General features: G+C 40.1%; 1 protein-coding gene and 1 long non-coding RNA gene across 4 annotated transcripts in view; one reads left to right on the top strand and one right to left on the bottom strand.

Annotated features, from left to right (window-relative positions):
* The window catches only part of LOC141500662 (uncharacterized), a 56640-nt gene that overhangs the window by 19775 nt on the left and 13197 nt on the right, over positions 1–23668 (bottom strand). For all 3 annotated transcript variants that reach the window (XR_012471989.1, XR_012471991.1, XR_012471990.1), the window contains exon 2: positions 18965–19087. This is a non-coding gene — a long non-coding RNA (uncharacterized LOC141500662). The remainder of the gene's footprint in view (positions 1–18964; positions 19088–23668) is intronic.
* NMRK2 (nicotinamide riboside kinase 2) lies at positions 6819–19553 on the top strand. The gene is made up of 7 exons (XM_074204050.1): positions 6819–7067; positions 10390–10480; positions 12178–12226; positions 12394–12565; positions 15564–15635; positions 17128–17234; positions 18563–19553. The coding sequence occupies exons 1-7, from the start codon at positions 7042–7044 to the stop codon at positions 18646–18648; spliced, it is 603 nt and encodes a 200-aa protein (XP_074060151.1). The 5' UTR covers positions 6819–7041; the 3' UTR covers positions 18649–19553.

The raw sequence follows: 23668 nt of genomic DNA, 5'->3' as shown, positions 1-23668 counted from the left end.
GATGGAAGTCTGTTTATCCCACCATTCATCTTTTCCCTGCCCTTTGAGCCCCCCGTAACTGATTCTTCTGAGATCATTAAGGTTCTATTATTTTCACTCATGGAGCATCACCAGAAAAAAAGTGGTTTTCATAACAAGGAATTTGGAATCAATGAAAGGACCATGCAAGCTTCCAAGTGTGATTCAGATATTCTTTTCCTATTGAACTCTAGACCCTAGTCACTGACAATCTCCCGCGCCTATCCAATATTCATACATCAAAGAACTGAGTTGCTACCTATACAATTAATCTGAGATAATCTAAGCAGTGCATATTCTTCATCCTTTTGACTAGGCATCTCTTTTAAATGACTTTGAGTCTTACTGAAAAGACTCTGTAGTGTTGTGGGACTCAGTATAATCAATATAATGCATCCACAAACAGAAAAATCCATTGAATTTCTCTAACAATAAAAGTTTTCTTCTGTTTAAATTTTTGTATAAGATATCTGCCATGACATTAATGAATTTGACTTCCTATCTGATGTTTCACTTGATGTTGATACACATGGAAGAGCCATTGAACAAAGTTATCTGGGTGGTTGCATCTATCAAGTAATGATCTTAGCATAGAAGATTCCTTGTTGGAAGAGACTCTTTAAAGTTACATTTTTCTCTACCAAGTCAAATGGGTTTTGGATTTTTTGTTTGGTTGGTTTTTGGTAATCATTAAGCAATACTTAAGGAAGTATATCACATTGGTCTAACTATCCACTCAAGAAGTCTCAAATAGAGGGAAGACAATGTGCAGTCAGACCCAGTGACCTGGTTCACCATTCATATATATCTTGGAGAGATTCTTCAAATTGATAATAAGATGGGCTCAGAAATGAACAGTAAGGGGAGAGCAGACTGGATTGCCTTTGAAATACTTCACAGTGCTTTTAATGATGCTAAGCTCCCCCATGAAACAAAGACTTGTCTTTTTAACTTCAATATTATTCCAGTGATATTGTGATATAGTTACAAAACACAGAACACCATAGTCTCCTAAGATTTAAAGTTGTAGGTCATCCAAAGGACAATGGTTGGAGTAACAGTAGTTAGCATTCAAATCCTTTTTAATTCTAGTGTCTCCCCCATGCTAATCATTTCTATCTATCCTGTGTATAACTTATATGTGAACTTATATATATGTATATATATATTACATAAATGCATATATACAAGTGTGTATTTTTTTTGTCTTCTCCATTAGAACATGAGCTCTTTGAGGGTAGGGACTGTCTTTGTTTCTTTTGGTATCCCCAGTGTCTGGCACATAATAGGATTTTTGATTGATATTGATTGATTGATAGGATTTATCTAGTGCTATAATGTTTGCCAAGAGCTCTACAAATATCTCATTTTATTTTCAACCCTGAAGAGTAGATGGTATTATCCTCATTTTTTTAGGCAAGACAGGGAGGTTAAATGACTAAAGTACCTGGCGCAGGATATGAACTCAGATCTTCCTGTCTCTATGGCAAAGACCCTATCCACTACACCACCTAGTAGGCTGTGGCATGTTGCCAATCAGGAATTCCACAGGAGAAGTGGTGTTGAAGATAGTATCTAGGAAATGTATGAGAGAAATAGTATAGTGTAGCCTCCAAGTTAGGCAAACCTAAGTTCAAATGTTGTCTTCTGACATTCTGATTGTGTGACCCTAGATAAGTCATTTAACTTTTCAATGCCACAGACAAACTTCCTAAGATTTTACTGCAGAGCAGGCAACAATCAGTACATAGGTAGAGGCAGTTGCCTCAGCAGGATTTGTCTTCCTGTGTCAATGAAATCATAAATCTGGTCCAAAGAAAAGGAAGTGAAGCAATCATATGATAAAAGAAAGTGCTAACCTATGGAATCCAGTGGAATAAACTCAATATTAAAAGATCTAAAGAAAGGCCATCAGCATACTTAACTGACACCCAGGGAGGATTTCTAGAAGGACAGGGACAAGATTTGCACAAGATGAGAAGATATGGATGAATTGCTATTTACTATTTACTATTGGAGAGAGTATCCACATGGATAAAAACCATCATTTCCCTTGAAGTATGGAAGAAGTTCAAAGTGATAAAAATTCCACTGCTTTCAGGGCAGTGATAGGACAGAAATTCTATTGCATTGTTGATGAAATTGTAAATCAATGCAATCTTTTGGAAGAATAATCTGGCATTATATAACAAGAATTATAAAGAGTGGGTCAGTGGCCCACTAGGAGGATAAGCTCCTCGAGATGTAATCATTATTAGACCTCTTTATACCAAAATATTTTTAAGATGATGCATTCATTTCAGAAAAATGAAGGGAGGGGGAGAAGATCGGGGGAAAAACCTTTATGGGCAATGATTGGATAATGTCTGATCATGTCATAGTTTATCAAATAATAGAAGAGTATCATAGCATTCAGAGTTGCAAATATGAGGAATATCACCCTCTATCTTTCATTTAACTCCTTATTTACAAGTTGTCACTCTCATTAGATTGTAAGGTACTGAGCTGGATTTTAACTTTCTTTATCTATCCAGCATTTAGCACATATGTCAGATTTTCAATAAATATTTATTAAGCAGCTACTATATAGTAGATGCTTAATGAAGTTTTGTTGACTAAAAACTGCAAATCGAAACTTTTTTAAATTGCAAGAACAATCTTGTCCCAAACTAGAGTTACATAAGAATTAATAAAACTTTGAATGCACAAAAAAGGAGTTAGAAAATTAAAAGGTCTAATAAATAAGTCATTGTTTCATGAAAATATATATTCTCTTGAATATGTTTTGTATGATTGAAAATTAGAATGGGTATCATTTCTTGTCTTCTCAATGAATGGGGGAGGAAGTAAAGGGAGGGGAAAAAACCAAAATTGAAAATAAAAATTATTTTTTTAAAAAAAAGAATCAATCAGGGCGGCTAGGTGGTGTAGCGGATAAAGCACCAGCTCTGGAGTCAGGAGTACCTGGCTTCAAATCCGATCTCAGACACTTAATAATTGCCTAGCTGTGTGGCCTTGGGCAAGCCACTTAACCCCATTTGCCTTGCAAAAACCTAAAAAAAAAAGAATCGATCCTCCTTATAAAATGTCAATAGTTCTGATTAGATTATCCAGACAGTAGCAAGTATTCTAAACTAGAAATCAAAAGACCTGGCTTCTAGTCTTGGCCTTGCCACTTACTACCTCTGTGTCCTTAAACAAACTGCTAATCCTCTCTGAGCCTCCATTTTCTCATTCTTAAAAGGACCATAATGATATTTGCCCTATGTATTTCCTACGATTGCTGGGAGGAAAGCATTTGTAAATCCTGAGGCACTACATAAATGACAGGTAGTAGTGTTATAAATTGATTGATAGGATTTATCTAGTACTATAATGTTTTATTCACTTCCTCCTTCCCCAAATTACTTTACTTCTATTCATTGAATTACTTATATAAAGGCTAGGTTCAGTATACTTACATTATGGTATAGATCCCAATCCCAAAATATTCTATGACCCAGGATAAATCATTACCTCTTGCTTATTTCCCTACATTTTTCCCTTTGTTAAGTGAGGCTATTGGACTACATGATGGGAAGGGTGTTCCTTCCAGCCCTCACAGTCTGCATTCATAAGGCAGGGAGAAGGACAATCAAAGCAAGGAGAGAAAGGGCAGTGAGATTGTCAAGGGTACAACTCTTAAAGATGGTGAGAAAGGCTATTGGTCACCACCCGAATTTCATACCAAGGAGATCTGGTTGCTGGAGACTTAATCCTGGGATGGATGGGAAAAAGCTGTCAGAGGAAAAGTTTTGCTCAATCTTGATCTTTTGGTTCAACCTAGAAGTCAAACTGATCTGGCAGAACTGTTTTCCAAAGTACATTTTCCTTCTAAAAAGAGTGTACCAGATAAATCTAGAGAGTAAATTTCTCTCCTTATAGTTTTTCCTTATTCTCTGCTGTCCTCTATAAGTAAAATATGAGTTCATTGGGGGGAGAGAGGTTGGGGGCGGAGATTGGGGAAGGAGAGAGAGGAGGATCTCAAGGAATATGTTGAAACAAAAAAATTGAAATGAAAACCAATTGTCCAGTACCAAATTACTTTTAATTTAATATAATTAAACATGTCTAATTACATATCTTATACTTTTCCTTCACTACAATTCAATATTCTTGTAAAATAGTGAATGTAACCTAATTTATAATTATAATAACAATAAAATATTACATACATATCCAATTAGTCTTTGGGGTACCTGGTATTCCCACAACCATTCATCCACTTAACACTTTCTGGTTTTTTACATGCCTTCACAAAGGTTCATATCTCATAAGAATATCCTGTCTCCTGGCCAGGCCTGTGAATTTGGCTGAGACAGCCTCTTCCAGCAATCAGACTAATCCTGGTGACTTCATTTACATATGAATTTTAGTAATCTCTAATGGCCCAAAACTGGAGCTCTAGAAAAGAGGCTGTCAGGGAAAACTCCTCTCAACTTTCCATTCCCTTCTTCCTAACTGTGTCAGAGGTCAGAGCTGGGAAATGGATTCTCCAGCTTGCTTATTTACTGTAAAGGATTGACTCACAGACCTCATGTAGCATCAGAGTTGGAAAACACAGAACCAAGACCATCCAAGCTGAAAGGAAGCTTAGAACACAGAATGTCAGACATCTCAGAGCTGGGAGGGCCCTTAGGACATAGAATCCCAGAATTGGAAAGGACCTTAGAACATGGAATGTTAGGGGCAGCTAGTTGGTGCAGTGGATAGAGCACTGGCCTTGGAGTCAGGAGTACCTGAGTTCAAATCCAACCTCAGACACTTAATAATTACCTAGCTGTGTGGTCTTAGGCAAGCCACTTAACCCCATTTACCTTGCAAAAACTAAAACAAAAAAAAACTAAAAATAAAATAAGAACATGGAATGTTAATATTGGGAAGAACTTCATTTTACAGATGAGGAAACTGAGGACCAGAGACATCTCTTGATCTTGATCTCTCTAAGTAGCAAAGAGATGAAGCTATGGTACCAAGTGTGAAAATAAGGAGAAAGTGACTAGTGAACAAGGGCAAGTTATTTTATCTCTCTGAGGTTGAAAGGTTAATTGAGATTAAGTGATGCCTCAGTTTTCTCATTAGGGATAATGCTCTTTCAAGTTCCTACTCCAGGGGGTGGTTGTCAGAATCAAGTGAGATAATTAATATCTAACAGCTTATAACTACATTAAGGCTTTGGAAGCAGCCTGTACATTATATTAAATGCTTTGTAATTGATAAAGTGGGAAGGAACAAATATTTATTAAGACCTACCATGTGCTAGATCCATTTTACAAATATTATCTCTTTGATCTTCACAACCAATCTGGTTGGTAGGTGCCAACTACAACAGCCTCAAATTTTATAGTTGAGAGTGGGGCAGCTAGGTGGTGCAGTGGATAGAGCACCAGCCCTGGAGTCAGGAGGACCTGAGTTCAAATTTGGCCTCAGACACTTAATAATTACCTAGCTGCATGGCCTTGGGCAAGCCACTTAACCCCACTGTCTTGGAAAAAACCTAAATAAATAAATAAAATTTTATAGTTGAGGAAACTGAGTCAGACAAGTTAAGAGACCTGGGATCACATGACTGAATTTGAACTCAATTCTTCCTGATACAGCATACTATACATTGTGCCACCTGATTTCCTCTATTGCTATACAATTGTCCAAACTTAGATCCTGACAGAAAATTTAGGGTAGGACTAGTTCCATAGACAACCTGAGGCAGACATGAAGAGTGGAGGAGGTAAAGTTGGTCTTCAGGGACAACTGGTTTCCCCTTTCTTCCTCATTTTCCTCCTGCCATCATTTCAGGAGCTCCCAACACCTTCACGCTCTACCCTTTCCCCTTCCTCCTCCTTCAACGAAATGGTGAAGGAAAGAGGGGAGAAGGTGAGAGGAAGGATGGAAATGAAATTAAATGAAAGGCAGCAGCCATTGGCAAATGGAAAAACCCCTACCAAGGCATAGTCAGAATACCTTATCTTCTACCATTGACTAATTGTGGACTTTGTGAAACTCATTTTGCCCTTCCCCCTTTCCTACCTGTACTATGAGGAGGTGAAAGGGGAGTCATCCCAAAACAACCTCCAAACTCCCAGTGAGTTCTCAGATTCTAAGCTCTGTGGTAGAAGGTCTCTTCCTGCTCTACTATTCTACATTCCATTTTCTAAGATCCCCTTCACTACCCAGCTCTAGTACTCTTATGTTTTGAAGTCCAGCTCTAATCAAGGCCTATATTCTAAAATCCTCCTGGTTCTAGAATTCTGGGTGCTAAGATTCAGTTCTACTATTCAGTGTTCTATGTTCTAAGATCCCCCTAGCTCTAGCACTCCGGACTCTAAGTGTTCTAAGATCCCCCCCAACTCAAACATTCTATTTTCGGAGGTGTTAGAGCTGATACTTTAAAGCTACCAACAGAAAGGAAACTATGTTAATGCCACAGATGGGCTCCTGGGACCAGAAAGGCCAAACTTATTTCTAGCCCAGAGACTCTGTAGGTGATGACAGAGTGGTGCCTCCCCCCCACACTCCAGTCCTCTCCCCACCCCTTCTCCCTGAGAAGCCAGCCAGGATGACATTTCCCCCCCTTGCCCTGTGACTAATTTAGGCAAAGGGAAGCTATTTCTAACCAGAGAAGGGGCTGAGAAACAGGCACAGCTGCTGCAAGACACTCCCCAGCCCCCAGAAATGGACCTGCCCTCCCGATTGGTCAGGAGTGAAAAGGGAGCCCCCCTTATCTCCTCCTCCCAGGGGGCCAAGTTGAAATTCCTGGAGCTATAAAATCAGGATGAGTTTTCTCAATGAAGTAGTAAGGGGGGGGCCACAGAGCAGCCGAGGAGAAGGAGAGAAGGCCAAGAGGGGGGCCTAAAACTGAACCAGGGGAGGTAGCTTCAGTCTGAGAACCTTTACTTTTGTTCAGATTGCCTCCCACTCCCCTATCCTTGGCACCACCCCAGCCCTTCTCTGCCACCACTCCCTACCCACAGAGGGAAGGAGAAGATGAAGTACATCATTGGCATTGGAGGGTGAGTTTGGCCAAAATCTGGGTTTTCCACCAGGCTTCGGGCACTCCATGAAAATGGCTTAGTGAAATGGATGGGGTGAAGGTGGAGGTAGAAGGACAAAAGAAGAGAACATTGGGAAGGTGTTTGGGGCAGTAAGAGACTGCAGAGTTCCCGTAGCTCAGGAGGCCTGAGTTTTGAGTTTCAGCTCTGCCTTTTGCTGTGAACTTTAAAACCTTTCACCCTCTGGGACTCTTTTTTTTCTTGTCTGCAAAATGAAAGAGTTATGTTGAGATCGTAAATTTAAAACTAGAGAAGGGCCCAGAGATAATCTTATCTCACCCCCCCCCCCAGAAGTTTCCTTGTTGGTTAGAAGGAAAGTGACTCTCCCAAGGTCACACAAAGACTAAGTGGCAAAGGCAGGATTCAAACCCAGCTTCCTCTGATTTCCAATCTGGCATTCTTTCCCCTGACCCCTGACTTACTGCCTTGCACCAGAAGCTAAGATTCCTTCCAGCTCTACAATTCAATGATCTTAAAAGCTATGAGTCTTTGGGCTATTCATTTTACTTCTCTGAGATTCAGTTTCATCATCTACGCTAGGAAGATAATAATATCTGTACTACTGACCTCAAAAGGACATAGGAAGGAAGGAAGGAATGTGCTTGGGAAAGCTTCCAGAGTTATAGAAATGTGAGCTGGAATCAAGGCTGTCAAACTTGGGCTAGAGCTGTCCATCAGGACTCTACAGAGAGATTTCATTGAAATTTGTTAATCCCATTATGGAATGTATGCCAGCATTGCTTCTTGGAGTTTTTCCCCCAAGTGAGGCTACCATGGATCTGTGAGTCTGGAAAATTCCTGAGAGTAAGAGTCTCTGGATAAAGTAGGTAAGAAGAGGAGAAAGAGTCCTGTGGGATCAAAGGAACTATTTAAAAGGAAAGAAGAAAGGGCAGAAAGTGGAGAAGGGACTCTGCTGAAGGACTGAAGGGTCTGCTTTAGAAAGAATATGAAAGATAATAGATGGGGAAGGCAAGGGTGGGGGTGACAAGGAAGAACAGAAAATGCTGCCACCAAATGGAACCTCTCTCTGGGATGCAAAAGGAAATGTCCCTTTGTCCGGTGTGGGGCTTTGTATTCAGCATAGGGATTTAGAAACAGAGATGATTTCCAAGCAGGAAGACAAGAAACCATTAGATGGGTAGAGAAGATGGGAAGGAGTCTAAAGGGAAAGGGCCCATCTGTTTGCCCACCCCATCCTAAGAGAGGGATCTTTTCAGTCGGCCTTGCTCCATCTGGATTTGGGGAAATCAAGATGGAATATGTTGAAACCCTGAAGACCATAGAGAGGGGCAGAGAGTGGTGACATAAGGGTGGTGGTGAATGTCTGATACAGTTAAATGAATGGACTATTTGAGATACTAACCTATCCCCCAATCATCTCTGGAGCTCCCTAGGACAAAATGCAGGTTTTCTGTCCAGTTTATTATCACCAACATCCCAGACAGTGCACTAGAACCAAAGAAGGAAAAATCTTCATTTTTATTCTAGAATCCTAGAATCTTAGAAAAGAAAGGAGCAGAAGAATGCTCAGAGACACAAAGGTAACTCATATCAATTGACCTAAATCCAAAAATTTAGTCAGTATCTGCCACAGATACTCTAACCATGTGATCTTGGGCAAGTTGCTTAACCTCCTTCAGCCTCAAATTCCTCATCTGTAAAACAGAGATAATGGTAGCACTTACCTCCCAGGATTATTGTGAGCATCAAATGAAATAATATAGTAGGCACTTCAAAAATTCTTGTTTCCTCCTTACCTTCTTGTCCATTTAAAAAATTATAGTAAAGTGGAAAGAATCCTGGCTCCAGAATCAGAAGATCTGACTGTTACTTCTCATGTGATCTTGGGCAAATCACTTAACTTCCCTGTATTTCATTTGTATCACAGTAGATGAGAGCCTTTCCAGATCTAATTATGTGATCTCACCATCTCTATATTTCTAGTCCATTATCATTGTCACTAATGTCATTATGTAGGGGCAGCTAGTTGGCACAGAATAAAGCTATGGAACCAGAATCAAGAAGACCTGAATTCAAATCCAGCCTTGGAATCATGAAACCTGAGTTTAAAATTCATCTGTTCTACTTACTATCCAGGTGCCCAAGAGCAAATCATTTAAACTCACCGGGCTTCATTTTCCTCATCCATAAAATGAGAAGTCTGGGATAGATGACTTCTAAAGTCCCTTCTTACTTGAACCCATAAAGTTGTTTCTAGGGGGGAAAAAAGCCTTCATTGAAAAAAATGAGAGAAGTAAAAAATAACTCAGTAGCATTTATATTTTAATGGCCGTCTTTTCCATCAAGTTTTTATGACAGGATTACAAACTTTTTTTTTAGTGGAATGTTATTCTGAACATGTAAAGCCTTTAGCTTTTTTCAAACACTTGACTCTAAAAAAGATGAAATTCTGCTATGTTAGCTCGCCAATCATTTTCCATGTTTTTAAATTAAATCTATGACTTTGTTGATCTAAGGAGGTTCCAGGAGACAAACATAGATTTTTGTTCTGGTTTCTTTTTTAGGCTTTTAAAGGCAAAAAATGACTTGCCCAAGGTCATATAGCCACTAGGTAATTATTAAGTGTCTGTGGTCAAATTTGAACTCAGATCCTTCTGACTCCAGGGCTGGTGCTGTATCCACTGTGCCATCTAGCTACCCCCCAACAAACATAGATTTTTTTTTTACCAATGCATATTGGCACCTGAGGTGCAGTCTGTAGCCTTATACGATTGCTTGGGGAAGGGAATGCTAAAAAGTTAGGTGACTAGTGCAGGGTTTTATACAGCCAGCATGTGACAGAGATAGAACTTAAACCTAGCACATCTCTACCCACACATTTTTCTTTTTTAATCTTATCATTCTCTTGCCTTCCTGAGGTCCCAGATTGAACTCCCATTGACCACCATGTGGCATAATTTTGAAAGAGAACACATCCTCAATTGAATGCACCAGGTGTCCATAAAGCTTTAGTAAAAGAAAACAGAGAAAAATAATCTCCTTGAGGGTGGGACTATTCCTTTTCTGCCTGTTCATCCTTAATGTCTGGCATATAGTAATAGCTTAATAGACCTAAGATGGATGAATGAAAAATTATTATCAAGAGCTGTAATGAAAGGTCTCTTCCTAGAAAGAAGGTGATGCCTATGCTGTCACACAAGGGGAAATACATTAGGTGTCCTAAGAAGTTTGGTGCAATTTGAAGTTAACTCAAACTAGTAGAGTTTAAGATTTGGGCTGCACTATAAGGCATAATTATGTGATTTTAATCCTCTTTCCCTAGCATGACCAATGGAGGTAAAACCACATTGACCAATAGACTCATCAAAACATTACCAAACTGCTGTGTGATACACCAGGATGACTTTTACAAGGTAATAATCCCAAGCCTAGAGAGGGTCATCATGTCACCGAAAGAAATTCAAGCTTTATCCCAGGAGAGCAGGAGAGTTTTCTGGTCACTATAGAAGTGAGGGCGGGGGACCACGACTGTCTGCAATCATGTTAGAGCATTGCAACCTAGAATGCAATCAGGATTCCAGTCTAGAACAGCATCAGTGTTCCATTCTGGAACATCACAAGCACTAGTAGTAGTTGCTGTAGTAGTAGTCACGGTGAGTGTTATACAGCCTTGTAAGGTTTGTGGAACTCTGCATATATTATTCCATTTGTCGTCTTATTAGAGTTTCAGACTAGAAGATGTTAGCTTCCTGTTTAGAATAAAACTGACAATAATTCAATGACCTAGAATGATGTCAATGCTCATTTGCTGGTCTAGAACTGGGTCCATCAGCCCAGAACCCAGATGCTCTAAGTCCAAATCCAACCCTCTTCCCATTATCCAATGCAAGCCTACAACTGAAAAGGAACCTCCTGTACGACTCCTATATTATCAGGGTTAAATGGTAGCTTAGGTTGGAGTCAGGTTAACAGGTTTGTCTGATGAAAGCTTCCCATCTGCAGCTACTCCAAGTCTCTGGGACTTTAAGTTAGGTCTGGCTCTCTCTCTCTCTCTCTCTCTCTCTCTCCTTCACTATGCTAGTCACATCCCATCCTATCCTCCCAACCCCACCCCCCCTCCACACACACACACACACTCGACCTGAGGGCCTGGTTGTAACTATGATTTGAAAGGAGACTATGCCCAGATTTAACCAGCTTCTCCAAAGGCCCTTAGTAAATCATGAATTCCTGGGGTTCCCAGCTCTACCACTTCTACAAATCAGTGGCAGAGTACCAGAGGAACGTGTCCTGGGCCATAAATTCAGATGCCTAGGCATTACACTCAAGAATTCAATGTCCTGCCCAGTCCCTTACTAGCCTTTGGTCTTAGCCAACATCCCTGCACTGCCCCAAATGCCAAGTGTCTGATGATTTATCATCATCAAGGTTCTCTGCCCTTCAGTTGTTACCTGTCTGGCCCTCCACAAACCCCACTCTTTGTTTTCCTATTTTAGCGAGATGTAATTGGGATAATCTGATACATGGATAAAATGGGCAAACATCCATAGCTATAATCCTCAGGAATATCTATCTTCCTCTCCCTCCCCTGCAAAAAAAACCCTTCCTTATATAATATCCAGTGCCTGAAAAAATTCCTCCACCCAGTACTTTAGCTTTCCTGAACCCATACTGCCTTCTACAGCTTTATCAAGGGATCATTTGATAATGGTCAGAGACAGATGTATAGTGATAGAAAGAGAACAGACCTGGAATTAGAGGATCTGGGTACAAATTTCATCTGTGTTACTTACTAGCCATGTGACTGACTCTGGTCATCATTTCTTCTTCACTGTAAAATAAAGGGTCACCCGATGGAATGTAAGCTCCTTGAGGGGCAGTTATCTCATTTTTGAGTTTATGTGAGTTTATGCTTAGAGCCTATCTAGCAAGATTCTCAACATACAGAAGGTGCTTAATAAATGTTCATTATTTAAAAATATAAGGGGGTTGATACTCTTTAGAATCCCTTCCAGCTCAAAAATCTTATGATGTGGTGGTCATCCTGAGATTTTTAGGGGACTGATAATTCTGAGTTTGCAGCAATGTTTTATTGCTCACTATATTTCAGCCACAAGATCAAATAGAAGTCGGGGAAGACGGCTTTAAGCAATGGGACGGTAAGGACAGTGTCTGCTCTAGGAAGTGTATCTTTTTTTTTTCTGTCTTCTTTAATGTGTAGAAATGTTTCTAGTTTAACAGTTTACATTCTACATTTCTGTGTGCCCAAGCCTCCCAAGGGCCTTCCTTTATCTTCTCCCCTTTTGTCTTTCCTTTCTTCTCCCAGTGCTGGAATCTTTGGACATGGAGGCCATGCTGAGCACAGTCCTAGCGTGGCTAAGCAATCCCATGAAGTTTGCCCGTACACACGGGGTCAACATACACTCCGACTCCCAGGAATCTGATTCCGATGACACTCATATCCTCATCTTGGAAGGCTTCCTGCTCTACAGTTATAAGTAAGAGCCAAGAGCCATTCCCAGAATGTATTCTCCTTCCATCTTTTTTTGACCAAGATCCATCCATTTCCCAAGTTATGCTTCAAGGATCTAGAACTTCCTCTAGCCTGCTAGCTCAGACCACTATTCATCAGCACTTTAACAGATAATACTCCATAAACTGCCATGACTCCCCAAAATCTAATCCTGATGGCTAGTTTTCAGGGGGGTGATGGGCACTCTACCCTTGGCTCAGCTAGGCTGGTACTTAGACACCAAGCATTCAGGTTGCCATTGGCCCTCATTCAAAGTCTTTCCAGCTTAGTAAGACCCACTCGACTTTCATTGGCATAGCCTTGAGAACTCCCAGTTACCTGTACACAGGTGTTTACTGATAATGTTTATCAAATGTTTATCAACTCTTGCAAAACTGTACATTCAACAAATTCTTAGTTTATTTTTCTCCTTCAATTTTTCAAATCTTTATAATCAGCAAAATAACAAATCAAGTCCTAATTTATAGAGTTTGTTAGTTTCTGAGGTTCAATACTCATCCTGAAAATTTAACCATCAGCTCTCAGAGACCTGCTTCAAACTGATTCCGGTACACCCTTGTATGCAATGAAGAGGTCATGACTGGAGTTTTCTAAATCATATAGTTGGAGGCTATGTGGTACAGGAAAAAGTTCTGGATTTGGAATGAAAGGACTTGTGTTCAAATCTCTCCTCTAAGACTTGTTACTTGCATGACCTTGGGCATGCCCCTTTTCTATAGAATAAGAATTTTGTACTAGATGGCCTCTCTGGTCTCTTTTACTCTAGATCTATGGTCCTATCATCCCATCATCTCCTCAGATGCCTCTTCCCAGAATGGAAGTAAACTCTGGATTCAGGGAAGTTATACCAGTGGAGGCTTAGACACTGCAGAGTCTTTTTTCAATTGTCATGTCCAGTTCTTCATATGACCCTCTTTGGGGTTTTCCTTGACAAAGATGCTGAAGTGGGCTGCCATTTCCTTCTCCAGATCATTTTACAGATTAGGAAACTGAGGCAAGCACATGCTAGAGATATTTGTGTCCCTGGTCTGATGATGGGCTACTGCCTGAGACCCAGTCTTGCTAAGGGAAAAGAGACAGGGATGAGGGTGTGTCCATAAAGGGCTCAGCCACACAAAGATGCCATGAAGAACTATTCCATAAAACCCTGACTAACCAGCAGCACCCTCATGTCACCATAATGTCTGCTTTAAAGGAACAAAAAACTATCTAATGTACTTACTGCAAACTAATCCCTCATCTCCACAATTTCCAGGAAATGTCTGCCATAATATAGATCTGACCCCAAATCTTTCTTAAGAAGATGACCTCAGGGCGGCTAGGTGGCGCAGTAGATAGAGCACCCGCCCTGGAGTCAGGAGTACCTGAGTTCAAATCCAACCTCAGACACTCAATAATTACCTAGCTGTGTGGCCTTGGGCAAGCCACTTAACTCCATTTGCCTTGCAAAAACCTTTAAAAAAAAAAGATGACCTCAAACTTTGGTAGAAGGGGAGTCTATGACCTTTAAGCAAGATCCCTTCCCTCTCTGGACCCAAGCTTCCTCATCTTGAAAACAAGGGATTTAGACTCGATTATGTCTAAGAGTCTTTCCATCTCTAACATTCTATGAATTTATTTCCCATTTCTCCCAAGAGCTAGAGAGGAATTCCTTAAGGGGGTGAAACACGGTGATCTGTAAAATCCCAGGGTCAATTGGAAGAGAGGAACCATGGGAGGCTATGTTCCCTCCACACTAGAAATCCCAGTCAAGCAAGAGGAGGGGAATGGTAGTGGGCCCCTGCTTAAAAGTTTTTTCAGGAATGACTTCAAGGTTTGTTGGTAGGGGCAGTTCGTTGGCCCAGTGATTAGAGCACCTGCCTTGGAGTCAAGAGGACCTGAGTTAAAATCCAGCCTCTGATACTTAACTAGTTGTGTGACCCTAAGCAAAGTCACTTGCCCCAGTTGCCCCCCCCAAAAAAAAAACTTGCTGATAGATTCCAATATCTACCAGGGGACCCCTATTCTATGCCTATAACCTCACAACCTCTATCAAGGTTCAGAACAACAAGACACCCTTCAATAACTTTATAAACAGCTTGGCCCATGTTCACTGTACCTTTGCATAAGACAGATCTGGCCTGTCTCCAAATCTTCTCATCTTTGTATGATCCTTGTCCACATTCTTCCACAAATCCTCCAAAGAGAATTATTCAATTTGTGGGAGACCTTCCTTTAGTGGGTTTTGGTTTGGGTTTTTTTAATGTTTTGATAGATAACAAAAAAATTTTAATTGCCTTAGATTAATTTTTTTTTAATTTCCTTAATGGCTTATTTGACTTAAATAAAAATTATAAGTGACTCATAATTTATGTGTTTTTCTCCTAAATGGTGGGAAAGCTACTCCCTAACTGTAGGACTCATGTTCTAAATTGGATCCCAACCACTGGGATGGGCAACACTGAACCATCAAACTTCCTCACCCACATCCCATCATAATCACTTGACACATGGTAGGGGTGAGAAGTGCAGAGAAGAGCAAACTCTCTGACAGGAAACTCCAGTCAGTATCCTTACCCTCTGCAGCACCCGACTTTGGTTCCTAAAAGTACCAGGCTAAATACCCCAAATCTTAAATGAGCAAACCCAGCCAAGGATTCAGATTCAATGCAATATAGTGAACAGTTTTGGATCTGAAGTCTAACATCAAAGCCTGACTTGACCTGTGTGAGTCTATTCAAGTCATTTAACCTTCAAGAGATTCCTTTCTCCATCTGTAAAATAAGAGATAATCCCTGTTGCACCAATTTCAGAACTATTTCCAGGATTAATTGAAATGATGTATGCAAAGTACTTTATAAACTTAAAGGTGTTTTATAAATATCAGTCAGTCCAAATCCCAGTGAAAAGCAAAATAGCTTGAAGTGATGAGCAATTATCATAAAATACTAATCATGCTTCTCTTTGTCTCCTCTGCTGCCCAGACCCTTGCTGGAATTGTACAGTCGCCGTTACTTTTTGGCTGTGCCATATGAGGAATGCAAGAGGAGAAGAAGGTAAACTGAGACCCCAGGCATTGGGTTAATGAGCAAACTTTCTTGTCTGATGCCTCCTACAGTCACCTGGGGGACTTGGATACCTGAGGACAGAAGAGTTGGGAATAATACAATCAATTCATAGTTCTCTTCTGTCAGGTCTCAAAAGACAGATTTAGGAGTGATAAACAGAAGTTGCCAAGAGGTATATTTGGGCTTGATAAAAAGGAAAACTGCCTTAGAATTAGAATTGTCCAAAAGTGAAAGGGAATGAGTTCCCTGTCTCTTGAGGTCTTCCTGTAGTGATGAAATGGGTACCTTCAAGGATATTGTACAAAAAGGATTCTGGCTGAAGAACAGTTTGATTCTGTGATGCTATTCAAGTCAACTTAATACAGCAAATGTGTGAAGGTGCTGTGTACAAGGCCATATGATCCATTAACCAAAAGCTTTTGGGCACAGAGCAGCCAAGATGCTCAGTTTCATAGGTGAGATGAGACATAACCCATTCATATAACCAACTTCCCATAGTGGAACAAAAGAGCGCAGAGTATAGGAGTTCAAGGCAGAAGATATGGTAGCCATCTCCTTGTCTTGCCCCAAGTCATGAGACATGCCTCCCCATCCTGTGCTCCCTGTGGTTAGAACCACATGCAGTGGTGACCAAAGAGAAACTGAAAAAAGAAAATACGGCCACAGACTTATTGGTTGGGATGGAATTTCCCTGTCTCTAGGTCAAATACCACACCCAACTATGGAACAATTATTGAACTTCAACCCAGGATTGATCTGGATTGCCTGGAGACTAATGGAGGAAATTCCTGAACATGGACAAATTCCTACCCAAAGGAACACTTTAGGAAATATGTGGAAAGGGAGCAAGGATTAGTTGGGATGGGCAAGAAGGGCCATGATCCACAGTGATAATTGTACTGAGAAAAAGTTAAAAGGGTCTTGACCTCAGAATCACAGGATCTCAACATTGAAAGGGATGTCAGAAGTCATAAGATCTGGTTTAAAGATAGAAAGAACCCTAGAGAATATCTTTTCCAGCACTGCTCCTTTTATAGAAAAGGAAAGTGAGGCTCAGAGAGATTAAATGGATTGTCCAAAGTCATATTGATAGTAAATAACAAAGACAAGATCTGAATTCAAGTTTTCTGATTCCAAATTCAGTATGCTTTCCATCATCTAATTCAACCCATCTATTTCTAACAACCCCCAAGAGTCATTCAGTCTCAAGAGTCTTCAGTTCAGAACACAGCTCTCCATCACTTACTAGGTGTGTAACATTCCCTATTTTCTCTAGGCCTCACTTTTCTCACCTGATAATACTTATATTACCCTACCATCACTCATTGTTATCAGGAACTTTTTGCAAACTAAGCCTCCAGATAACCAGGCCAGGACCCATTCTGACATCCCCTCTAGGGTCCTTCTCAATGTTTAATCACCCCAAGTAAGAGGACTCTGGATGCCACAACCTCACTCTCCATCTCCTTCCTCCCTATAGTACTCGCAACTATGCGGTCCCTGACCCTCCAGGTCTCTTTGATGGCCATGTTTGGCCCATGTACCAGAAATACAGGCAGGAGATGGACAACAATGGTGTGGATGTAGGTAAGTTATACCCCTAACCCTCAGGGGCAACTCTTTGTCAAAGGTTTTAGAACTAGAAGGAATTGGGAAGGTAGGTGACACAATGGATAGAGCACCGGCCCTGGAGTCAAGCACCTGAGTTCAAATTCAACCTCAGATACTTAATAATTACCTAGCTGTGTGACCTTGAGCATGTCACTTAAACCCATTGCCTTACAAAACAAAAAACTGGAAGAAATATTAGAGTTCTTAAGCCTTTTAGAAGTAGCACCTAGATTAGGGATGAGATCTACCCAGGATCACACAGATACTAAATGACAAAACTCGCCCAGATTTCTTAACTTGAAGGGTCAAATCATCTAGGTGAACATAAATAATGCATATCTTTATCACTCCCATTTTGCACAAAGTCCAGTCCTGGAGCATGACTCTCCATAACCTGAGAGTTAAAAGAGTCTTAAGATCATTAGGTCATGCTCCCCACATACACAACCTCCAGGCAACCTATCCCCACCCTCCAAAAGGTGATATAAGATTTTCCACTATCACTGGGTAAAGTTTATACATTATCATCCTCTATCAGAAACATTTTCCTTTTCATGTCACATCAAAACCCCCCCTGTTCCATGAATCATCCTTTTTCTCAAATTCATGCCATGAGGCCATCTGCCTAATCATAGAAGTCATTGAATCCAACCCCATCATTTTATAGATGAAGGAACTGAGGAACTGTGGCCTTCCTAGAATCTAAGATGGAATTTGAACCCAGAACTTCTTGACTCCAAATCCAAAACTCTATCCACTAACCTTACCTTAACATAACTAGTAGACCTGGAGAATCTTTCCCTGGAAGGGATTAAGTTTAAAATCAACCCAACAATTATCCATAATTCTAGGGCACCAGTGATGAAGAATACTGCCCACCAATTTACAGAGAACAACCAGACTCAGGGTGCAAAATGAGACACACATTTTTGGTTATGATTAATATGTGGATTCACTTTGCTTAATTGTTCCAAGAGTTTTCTTTTGCCCTTTTTTCCCCATGTTGGGGAAGAAGAAATAGGAGGTAAAAAATTAGGTAAATGTTTAATGATTGGAAAAAATAATTTTAAAATATAAGATTTAGAGACAGAAGAGATCTTAAAAATCATATAATCCAACACTCATATTTTATATTTGAACTTTGAGATTCAGAGAGATGAAGTGATTTTTCCCAAGATCATATAGTTAATAATTGGCAGATTCTGAATTCAAACACAGGCCTCCTTGTTCCAAATCCAATGTCCTTTCTATTATATTGTTCTCCTGAGGTTTCATGTCTCTAAACCTTTTCTTTCTGATTCTAGTGCATCTGGATGGACTGAAATCCAGAGATGAGCTTTACCACCAAGTTCTGGAAGATATCCAGAATACACTCTTAAACTGCTCCTAGCTTCTGGAAAGAGGGAGAGAAAGGAAACTAGACCTGCGCTCACCAGTGTGGCAGATATTCATTATGCCAAAGGAACAATAGACTAAATAAAGTCCCTAGGACCGTCCAGGCCCTGGAGAGCACCCCCCCCCCCCCCCGCCAGTCCCTGAAGAGCCAAACTTGATCTGGGACTCCCCGAGGATGGAGAAAGCAAACAAGGAATCATTTCTTTCCTTGGTTCAGCTGAAGAAGAGACAATGAATCCCTGGGGTCTCAGAGATAGAAATAGTTTAAAGATCTACTTTGTGATAACCATTTAAGCATTAAATATACATACCTGTTTTTCTATTTTTAATGGTGCCAGTCGGTTCAGTTCCATTTGATAGATCTTGTCAAAGTGTGTCCTGCATACGGAGAGGCCATGTACACCCATCGTGTCCGAATTCAGAACCACAGGATCCTAGAATGTCAGAGGGCATCTAGTTCAACCCCTGTGTAAAGTGGGAATATGATCCACTCCACCTCCCACCCCTGCCCAGAGAATGTAGGTTACTACCCACTGTTAGAGCTGGGAGGGCCCTGAGAACCTAAGAGACACCTTATCTAGACAGTACAATCCATTGTTGGATGGTTTTGTTTGGAAACCCTTCTTTGTGTGGGGCTGAAATCTGCCTTTTCAAAGAATTATTTTAAAGTTGGAAATGACCCCCAAAGCAATCCCCAAATTGGTCCTGGTTTTAGCTTTTAAGACCTAGCAAGAAAATTAGTTTCTTCATCCTTCCACAAACTCTGAGGTGTTTGGAGGTTTACACAGAAGTACTTTCCCCACCTCAAAGTTGAGAGGTAGACAATGCAAATATTTTTTTTTTAGGTTTTTCTGCAAGGCAAATAGGGCTAAGTGGCTTGCCCAAGGCCACACAGCTAGGTAATTATTAAGTGTCTGAGATCAGATTTGAACCCAGGTTCTCCTGACTCCAGGGCCAGTGCTTTATCCACGGCTCCACCTAGCCACCCAATGCAAATATTTTTATTTTCATTTTACAGACAAAGCAATCAAGATCCAGAGAGGTTAAATATCTTGTCAAAGATCACATATCTAGAAATCAAAATAAACTGACTTTCATAGGGTACTTAAAATACTATAAAGTAAAGTGAGAGGTAGCTAGGTGGCACATTGATCAGGGCATAGACCTAAAGTCAGGAAGATATGAGTGCAAATTTAGACACAGACATTTACTAACTTGTGACCCTGGCATTTAATATTCTTTTCCTCATCTGTAAAATCAGATAATAATTTCAGTTATTTCCAACTTTTGTGATCTCATTTGGGCTTGGGTTTTTTTGACAGAAATACTAATAGTGGTTTACCAGCTCCTTCTCTAACTCATTTTACAGATAAGAAAAAGAAAAAAAATAATTCATTGATGCCCCTCTAAAATAGATTCTGATAACTCAAATAGAAGTAAGAACTTGTCTATGGTAATGCCTGTTTATAGGGAAAAGAAACCAAATAGGGAGCCTGGAAGACATCATACAGTTAGATGAGCCAGAGGTCAGGAGAAGCTAGGTGGCACAGTGAAAAAAGCAGCAGCCCTGGAGTCAGGAGGACCCGAGTTCAAATCCAGCCTGACACACATAATTCTTACCCAGCTGTGTGACATTAGACAAGTTACTTAACCCCATTGCCTTGTAAAGAAAGAAAAAGAAATCAGAGGTCAATCAATAAATATTTATTAAGTGCCTACTATAATTCATGCACTATTTGAAGCACTAGAAATACAAAAAAAGGCAAATGACAGTTTCTGCTCAAATATTTTGCCAAAGCCTATTGATTTTACCATTGCAACATCTCTTGACTACATCCCTTCTCTCTTGTGATACTGGTACCCTTTGGGTGCTTGTTTTCATCACCTCACATCTGGCTTATTATAATAGTCTGCTGGGGGTGGGGGTGAGGGGAATATACCTGCCTCAAGTCTTCCCAATCTATCCTCCAATCAGTTACTAAAGTGAATTTTCTAAATGGCAGGTCTGACTATGTCACACACATAAACCCCACACAGACACTCAATAAACTTACAGTGGCTTTCTATCTCCTCCAAGATCAAATACAAAATCATCTGTGTGGTGTTCAAAGTCCTTCATAACCTAACTGTACCCACACCCACTCCCTTCTGCTAGGAAAAAGCTGAAGGATCAAGAGATTGAAGGTCATGCTGTGATAAAAGAATAGGGCTTGGTAAAAGAAAGCAGAGGGAGAGAGGAGAAAGTCAAAAGATTATGGTCATATAAGAGGAATTAAGAATTCTTGAACATGGAATTGTATTTGAGGATGATGGAAACATCCTCCAGTTTACTCAAAAGGAGCTTCCTATGTCCTGTGCCTAGGCTGTCCTTATCCTGAAGGTGGAGGGTCCCAATATCCACCAGGACCACAGAATCCTAAAATTACAATCAGCAATCATCTTCACCATTTGGTGCATATAAAAGAATCCTCTCTACACTATTTCTAAGCAATCATCCAAGATTTGCCATAAGATCTCCATGGAGGGGAGAGCTTCAGCCTCCTGGGGCAGTCAATTCCACTTTAAGATAGTTCTAATTGTGGCCTTGGGCAAGCCACTTAACCCCATTGCCTTGAAAAAAAAATCTAAAAAAAAGAGATAGTTCTAATTGTCAAAGTTTTTTCTCATACCAAACCCAAATCTATTTTTTTTTTGCAACTTCCCCCTCTCCAAGTGCTCAAAGTTCTACCCCCTGGGATCAAACAGAAGATGTCTAAGCTCTCTTCCACCAGAAATCCTTCAACTATGTCAAGTACTTGTAAATTATAAACTATATGAGGGCAGGTCTATATGGGGCCCTACCCCACAGCATAGCTTCCTCTTTTCTAGGTTAAACACCCCCAAGGATCCTTGCTTCTTTCAAGCAATCTTTGTATAGCACAATCATAAAATCCTTCACCATCCTGGTTCTACTACTTTTCCAACTTATCAGTTTTCTTCTAAATATATGATGACCAGAACTGAACATAATATTTCAGATGTGTTCTGCCTAGGGTTAAGCATAGTGGGACTCTCAAATTTATAAGATTACAAGCCATTCCCCAATTGATAAATGTTCAAAGGATATGAACAGGCAGTTTACAAATGAAATTAAAGCTAAATCATATAAAAAATGTTCTATGCACATTCAAACAACTCTAAGGTTGTTCCTCAGATAGGCTAATATGACAGAACAGGGAAATGATAAGTGTTGCAGGGATGCAGAAAAACTGGAACATTAATGCACTGTTGGTGGAGTTATGAACCGATCCAACCATTCAGGAGAGCAATTTGAAACTATGCCCAATGGGCAATAAAACTGTGTATTTGATTAAATGATACCTATACTAAGTATGTATCCCAAAGAGATCATGAAAAAGAGGAAAAAGATTCACAAATACAAGAATATTCAATTACAGCTCTTTTGTGGTGGCAAAGAATAGGAAAGTAAGGGTGTATCTCTTAATTGAGGAATGGCTGAACAAGTTATGGTATATGAATATAATGAAAAATTATTGCTCTATAAAAAATAATGAGCAGGCAGAGTTCAGGAAAACCTGGAAAGACTTAACAAGAACTGCTTCTGAGTGGAGTAAGCAGAGCCAGGAGAACATTGTATACTTTAACTGCGACAATGTGCAATTATCAACTTTCATAGACTTAGATCTTCTTGGCAATACAGAGATCAAAGATAATTCTAAAAGGCCTGCCATAGAAGACCTGTACATCAAGAGAAAGAATTATAGAATCTGAAAAAGATCAAAGCATGCTATTTTCATTTTTTTAATTAGCTTTTTGTTTTTTCCTTCACATGGTTTTTCCCTTTTTGTTCTGATTCTCCTTTCACAGGCATGACTAATTTGGAAATATGTGTAACTCAATTATATATGAATAAAATGGAAAAATTAATAGACAAATTATTTTTTAAATGTTAAAAAAAAGTATAGTGGGACTACATTTCCATACTACAGGAAGCAATGCTTCTCTTTAATGAATCCCAAGATGGCATTAGCTTTTTGGGTCACCATCCTGCACTGGAATAACCTACTCACTGAACCTGCAATTCAATAAAATCCCATGCAATTTTCAGATAACTATCTAATCATACTTCCCCCAATACATTCTTGCCCCAAAAGCCACCTAGGGAATATTCTAAACTAAAGACAATGTTCCTCCATTTCAGTCCTCCTCTGTTGTCTCAACGGAGCAGGGAGATCATGGACTCCTGAAAATTAATTCAAGAGGAGCTCCAATACCAAGATACTGTGTCTGAGGAACAACCTACATAAGGGTGAAGAAGATGGTCAACAGAAGACTGGCTGCCTGGGGATGCACGTTTTAAGTAGAGCAATTCACGAATTTAGTTGATTAAAGCATGGGGGACTGGATATCTCTAATGAAAGAATATGGTCACAAAAATGCAATCCTAACATCAGATCACATGGTAATTACCATGACTTCACATGCAATAGGCAATCATCAATTCATTTCAATTTTTTAGCCATCTATTAAGTTTCATTAGGACAGATAGGATAGAGTGGGTAGAGTGCTGGACCTGGAGTCAGGAGGATCAGAATTCAATTCAGTTTCAGATACTTACTAGATGTATGACCCTGAACAAGTCACTTTCTCCTGTTTACCTCAGCTTCCTCATCTGTCAAATGAGCTAGAGAAGGAAATGGCAAACCATTCCAGTATTTTGGCCAAGAAAACCCCAAACGGGGTCACTAAAAGTCGGATATGAGGGAACAACAACAAAGTTTCATAATAGCAGGCTAAGGAAATACAAAGATTGGATAAACCCTGCTCCTCTGACCTCATGCAGCTAGTAGAAGGATAAACCACAAATAGATAGCTGTTATCTTTCTTTTACACTTCAAGTATCCAGGCCAAAGAAATGCCTTGTTGGCTAGCCAACCTCCTGACCAGAGAGAGGCCAATGCATTCTGCCCTTTGCATCTTTTGTCACTTCCCATCTGTCAGCAGTGGGTCATACA

Source organism: Macrotis lagotis, chromosome X (assembly GCF_037893015.1).
Source record: "Macrotis lagotis isolate mMagLag1 chromosome X, bilby.v1.9.chrom.fasta, whole genome shotgun sequence".
NCBI lineage: Eukaryota > Metazoa > Chordata > Mammalia > Peramelemorphia > Peramelidae > Macrotis > Macrotis lagotis.
The sequence above is the reverse complement of the archived record's forward strand: the minus strand, read 5'-3'. Positions and strand labels throughout refer to the sequence as shown.